The sequence below is a fragment of the Mercurialis annua genome, linkage group LG7 (genome assembly GCF_937616625.2).
Source record: "Mercurialis annua linkage group LG7, ddMerAnnu1.2, whole genome shotgun sequence".
Lineage (NCBI taxonomy): Eukaryota > Viridiplantae > Streptophyta > Magnoliopsida > Malpighiales > Euphorbiaceae > Mercurialis > Mercurialis annua.
Window position 1 is genome coordinate 3,177,729 of NC_065576.1, and position 6,777 is coordinate 3,184,505.

At 29.4% G+C, this 6,777-nt stretch overlaps 1 protein-coding gene across 1 annotated transcript; it reads right to left on the bottom strand.

Moving 5' to 3' along the window:
• Positions 1–349: 349 nt before the first annotated feature.
• On the bottom strand, positions 350–4,861 carry LOC126656133 (LOB domain-containing protein 36). The gene is made up of 3 exons (XM_050350618.2): positions 4,454–4,861; positions 3,028–4,014; positions 350–812 (listed from the first exon to the last, which is right to left on the bottom strand). The coding sequence occupies exon 2, from the start codon at positions 3,993–3,995 to the stop codon at positions 3,093–3,095; it is 903 nt and encodes a 300-aa protein (XP_050206575.1). The 5' UTR covers positions 3,996–4,014; positions 4,454–4,861; the 3' UTR covers positions 350–812; positions 3,028–3,092.
• Between the last annotated feature and the right edge of the window lie 1,916 nt (positions 4,862–6,777).

Here is a 6,777-nt window from a genome sequence, read left to right on the forward strand (position 1 = left end):
TAGTCAAACATTATATTAGTCCCTATAATCAGTAGTAAAATTATAAATAAAGAAAAAAATGAACGAGAGAAAAGAGGACGGGTGATAATTAGAAAATTACAATAAGACGATTAAAGAGAAAAAACAATACTTTAAAAAAATAATTAAAAACCAAATATAATCGGTGATGGAATAACAATTACTCATTGTGCCTTTTGTCTTGTTGCTTGATTATGAGAAAAAGGTTAAATAATAAATATTACCATAAATTTAAATTAAACAATGAAATGAAAGTATAGAAACAAACATTGTAAAATAATACTCATCAGAACAGCAATATGTGGCTAGTTAAAATGTTTAGATAGCCAACTATAAATAAAGTAAAGCTTCATAAAAATTTCATAACTTCTGATATACATATAACTTAATTAATTCATGTTTTGAAATTAAAGGAAAATACTAATTAACCACCTCTAGTCTCTACTTAAATAAATAAATAAATTTAAGGTAAAAAGGCTATACTCAAAAATCAATGTTATCTCTTCCCACAAAGTCTTTTCCTTCAAACCCAAAAAGGAAAAATTAAGGAAAATATATTACCTAAATCCGGTCTATAGATTTTTTACGAATTTAACCAATCAAACGTTAGAAAAATTATACGTTTTCTCTCATTTTTCATATTTTTATATGATTGGATCCATAAAAAATTTATAGACCCGGTTTAGATAAGAACTGAAAAAGATAATAGTTATGCTGACTTCAGATCTCATCAGTTGTAAATTAATTTCAGTTTCAGTTTCTCTTTATGTTCACTTGTGTCTGGCATTTATGACCTGCAAAAAATTATTAACAAGTCTTCAGAATACATAATACAATTGCTATTTTATCATAAATTCATTCTGATTGCCTATCTTGATTGCCTATCTGTTAAATTTATTAATATTCTTTTCTTTATTAATATAATAACATTGACCATGTTATATTTATTAAATCCTTAGCAAAAAATAAATAACAAAGCCCAAAATCTAACAAATGATCCAAATGATTTCAATGTACCAACACTATTGAAGCAAAATTTCATTTAGCATATCACAGCCCTAATCAAGAATAAATTACCATTGGAATCAAGCCAACATTATTTGAAGAAAACTATATTATATAGTTGTGTTCAAACACAGAACACTTTTTTTTAAGTGAAATGTCAAGAAAAAATTAGGGCAAATTGGCAAAATAACCATCAGCCTACCTCAATTTTGTCTCTTATATAAGAAAAAAAAAGAAAAATATTTATTTGATTTGAGTGCATTATACTCAATCATTAGATTAATAATAAATATGATAGAGTCATAAGATCTGAAATATTAATCAATTTTAATTATGCAAATGTAAAATATTAAAGATAACTAGGGGCGCGCATTCGGTAGTTCGACAGTAAAAATGTCGAAAGGCAGCAACTTTTGAGAACGTTAAAAACCGAATCTAATAAAAGGAACAAAATTCAGTTTGATTCGATTTGACACCAAAATACAAGAACAATTGTTCTTTTTCAAAATTTTAAGGATGAAAAATAAAATAAAATCTAAACCAATTCGGGTCCGGTTTTCACTCGGTTTGGTTCGGTACAAACCCCTAGATGAAGATAAGAATTGACCAAAAGGAAATAGCCACTCTTCTTCCCATATTGATAGAACAAACTTCGTAGTGTTCAACAAACTTGTACAATTTCATCATACTTTCTAAATGCATGAAAAAATAAATAAAACACAACTAAGTCAAAACAAGAAACTGTTGGTGCAAGGTATAATTGATGAAAGGGATATATCCTTTATAGTGAAAAGACAATAATCCTTTTATGCCTTATTAATTCTATTTACTCTATGCAGTAAAACAGTAATTTTTGCTTTTTTCTTACCAGCAAACAAGATTGCCCTATTTGTGAAAAACTTGACCTCATTACAAATTAAGGCATAGAAAGTTGATCATAAATGCAAACTATTTTTCTAGTGATTCTTCAGGCTAATCCACTCATGTCAAATGCACGACCACAATATTAGTACTACCCATCATAATCGAGTTCAAGAAATTTGCAATTATTTAATTATTTAGTTGTGTAACCAAGTCGAGTCGAAACATTGTTAAACTTGAACTCGACTCTAAATTTAAAACTCAAAATTTGACTCAAAGTCGAGGAAATTGTATTTTAATTGCTCGAGCTTGTTAGCATATTTGAAACTCGAGCTCAGTTATATATATAAATATTTAAAAATTAAATTTTAATAAAATAAACATGTCAAGAATATATTATAATAACAAAGGGTAAAAATTAATTAACTAAAACTCATGAATTAGTCTCGCAAGCTCATCGAGTTGAGTATTTTGAAGTTTGAACTCTATAACAAGTTGCCTACATGATAAAATGAAAACTCAATAATATGTCTCTCACATAGATAATTATTGGCCAGAATTGATTAGATAACCATTGGATATTAAACTCCCTAGGTCACTAGGGTTACCTCAAATTACAAAATGATCACTAAACTTCATTTTGTTACAAAATGGTCACTAAACTATGCCTTTTGTTACAAAGGGGTGTCACTTATATTAAACGCACCGTTTTCAAGCTAATATTGTTACAAAAAGAACACTAAACTTTTCATGAATAACAAAAAAGTCATTGAATTATACTTTTTATTACAAAAAGGTCACTGAACTATGTTCCTTTTTGTAATTTTGGTTTGCCACGTAAGCAAAAACATTGTGTTTTATATGAGTGACACCCAATTGTAACAAAAGGCATAGTTCAGTGACTGTTTTGTAACAAAATGAAGTTTAGTGATTATTTTGTAATTCAAGGTAACCTTAGTGACCTAGAGAGTTTATTATCCGATAACCATTTGTTGTTTTAAAAAACTCGCGTATTGAAATATAACAAATGAAACGTCAATAACCATTTTATGAATAATAAATAATTTAATAACCGCAAAAATATATAACCCATCATCACCATCATCATCATCTAAAAAGAGTAGAAAAAGAAGAATTACGCACCTAATTTAGAATTAAAATTCAGCTCCAATGGAATTTCAAGAATTAGCTTCAGATTGTGAAGAACATTAACATGATGGGCCTACACTTCCACCTTCATCACTTCCAGATCGTTGTTGCTGTTGAGTTTGTTGAAACTGTTGCTGCAGTGGTTGCGCCTGAGTGATCTCACTTTTCGTAGGCTGAAGAAAAAGCTGTGCTTGAAGCTGCTGATTCTGCTGCTGATGATGATGCTCCACCTGCTGATAACTAGAAGTATCAAAACTTCCTAAAGCTAACGACGGCGACATAGCAGCCACCGTAATCGAACTAAAACCCGAATTGCTATTATTATATCTCACAATCTCTTGCTGCTGCTGCTGCTGCTCATAAGCCCTAATCATTTCTTGCTGCTCCCTCGCAGCTAAAGCCGCGGCAAGCTGCTGCGCCTCGAATATTTGATGCTGGGGCGGGGGCTGCGGCTGGGGGGGCGCCTCCCTTATCATCAAGGGACCGCTGTGCACCCCTCCACCCGGTATACCACCCATAATCGGCAATGCATTATGCTGAATCAAACTCGAAGACGGGTTACTATTACTCAGATGATGCTGACCAATATAATTCGGGTTTTGTATCGTTGGCAGCATTGCTTGAGGACCAATGTATTGTGAGAGTTCTTTTTTAGCATTGTAAAGATCACTCTGTAATTCTTTGAGTCTGTGTTGGAGAATTGAGATTAAACCGACGCAGCCGTAGACCGGATCTCGGAGGCGAGCTTCGGCCTCGTACGCGAGAGAATTCACGGCATCTTCGCGTTGGGTTGTGTTGAGTTCGTTTAAAAGCTTGGCGACATTGCTGGCTCCGAATACTTTGTGTACATTTGCGAATTTTTGTGGCTGATCCGGTGGAAAATAGGGTGCAAAAACACATTCTTGTGTGCATTTTCTTCTTAGAAATTTGCAGGCTGCACATGGTGAATTCGGTGCTGACATTTTCTTGAATTTTTCCTCTCTGAAAACAAGAAAAATCAACACTTCACATAAAAAAAAACTCAACCTTTTCTCAAGAATCTTGAGAAATAATTCAGAATTTCACATCTTGTTTACATCTAAAAATAAATAATAAAAAAATAGCATCGATAACAGAACTTTTCACTGAGAAATATGCATGGAATACGATTCAAGGAACCTTCGGTTATTGATTCAAGAAAAAAAAAAGGTGATCATTATTTTTTAAATTTCAAATTATTATATTACTATCAAGATAAATAATAATAATACAAAAAATTCAAATCAAAAAGTGGTTACAGTAAGAGTATACCAGAAATATATATATATCAACCAAACCAAACAAAAAAAACAGATTAAACAAACAGAATCAAGGAAAAACAAGATTAAAAACATAAATACAGAAGAAATTTAAGAAAGTGATACAAGAACTGAAAATTTACCAGGAAAATATGCAGATGGGATTTAAATAATATGTCTGTTCTGTTCGTCGTGGTCTTCGTCTTCTTCAGTTCTTCTTGTTTTTTTATAATATAACCACCATTGTTATAATAAACCATGAAAATTTAAGAAAACAAATAGGTTTTTTAAATGGATCTTTCAAGATCCATTTGCTTACCAAAACTAAAAATACCAAAACTAAAATGAAAATCCCTTGATTATCGGACCAGCTAAAAGAACAAGATCAAGTTTCAGTATTGCCATATATAAATACCAGTGGAATAAAGATTATAGAAAAGGGTATAAATGGAAAAAAACTCCAATTTTTTTAAAAAAATTAACGTACAAATGTTAACACAGAGACTACACAGGTGTAAAAAAAGTAATGGGAGCTTTAAAGAAACATGGAGGAGACAAAAAGAATGAATAATATGTAAGTTAATAGGGTTTGTGTTGTGTCTGCTACTTCTGATTAATATTACTGTTTATTTTTTCTTATTTTGTTTTTATCTGATTTTTTTTTAAAGAAATTTTCTTCATTTCATATGTATATTTATATTTTAATTTGGGGATGTAATAGTGGTATTTTTGGCATGTAGTTAAGTTTTTAAAATGGTAATTAAAGAAACTAATTGTGGATTTTATATATTTTCCTCTTTCATTAGGTCATCATTAATCATGCTTACTTCTACTTGCCTTCTTTAATTTTGGGCTACATGGTTTGGTTATTAAGCTATTAATTAAAGTCAATGATTGTAAACAAATTAATTTTTAAATATGGTAATTTGAAGGCACTAGGGAATTTTCCAGTTTTTTAATCTGTGATTTAAGTTTCAAATATTTAATTGAATAACAGCTAAATAAGAAGTGGTTTTCAATAAAAGGATGAATTTAAAAGACTCAACTCGTTTTCAAAATATAAGATAAATATTATAATATTATAATTAATTAATCATATAAAATCAAATTCAAAATTTTGAATTTTTTAATGGTTGTGTTGGTATATAAAATAACAAATAATAACAGCCTCTTTTTGACTTATTCTTTTTGCAACAACTTCCTTGATTTTTTTTTATCAAAGTTACAATTTATTAAAGTAACACTAAAGCAAATTAACATAAATCAAATGTTAAAAAAATTAAGAATATTTAATTAAATCTAACATTTGATCTTCAAAAATATAAACGACAAAAAATGGAGATTATTAAAAAAAATTAAGGATGCAAAATACACCGAGAAGATCTCGTATACCATTTACACCGGTAGAGAAATCCATCTCATTTCATCTTGAGATATAATTTATTCTAATTTTTAAAAAAAATTAAATAAACAGTGACAAATTTTGAAAAATTCAATAATTTACACACAAAAAATTCAAATTAATTTCATACGAATACAAAACTCCAAGACCAAAATAATTTATACAAAAAGATCACTAAAATGGAGATATATATAAATACATCAGTAAAAAAATTGGGATATTAAAACCGAAAATCACAACTTCACCAAAAAAATCAAATGAATTAGTAAGATTTTTAGAGAGAGAACATTTTAAAGTTACAATTTATCAGGTAAAGAAAGTGGTTTCTAATTTGAGACGCCAATAAATAATAAGACGGCTTATCAATTCGGGACGGATAGTGTTAAGAATTTTTTGAAGAAATATGTATTTTAATATATTATTATAAAATTATAGAATATTTTAATATATTGTCCAAATATCATGTAATTATATCAAATAATTTTGTTTCATGTATTTTTTTTGAATAAATTGCTTATATATTCCTTTTATTATACCAATCAAGTAACACTAAATTGGCAATGGAGTATAAACATTTATTTTCCTCAAAGCATTTATAGAGTAGAAATAACTTTAAATAATCTACAAAAATACCAACGAGCAGTAGTTTAAATGGTATAAGCGCTGGACAGTAAAACTGTCAAGATCGTGGGTTTAAATCCTCCCATAAGTGCTCTCCTCCCTAATTATCAAAAAAATAAAATTTACAAAAATTTCTCAAAACTTTTTCTTTTTTGATAATTGGGAAGGGGGAAGCGCTTGTGGGAAAAATCGAACCCACGACCTAACAGTTTGCTGCTTAGCGCTTATGCCATTTTTTTCAAAACTTTTGAACTTGCAATTTAATGAAAATAAAATAGTAAAATATTAGCATTTATTAGGGAGGCTTGAATGTTCTGATATTATCATTTAACATGTCAGGATGTTAAATGCATACCCCACAATTTCATCTCCAATCTCACTCTTGATTAGTTTGAACTCTCTCGTTATGCATACACCTTGAGATGCATTCTATCATGCCCTAGA

Bases quoted from the DNA above. Each gene is read 5' to 3' on its own strand.
- LOC126656133 (XM_050350618.2), bottom strand. From the start codon at position 3,995: ATGTCAGCACCGAATTCACCATGTGCAGCCTGCAAATTTCTAAGAAGA.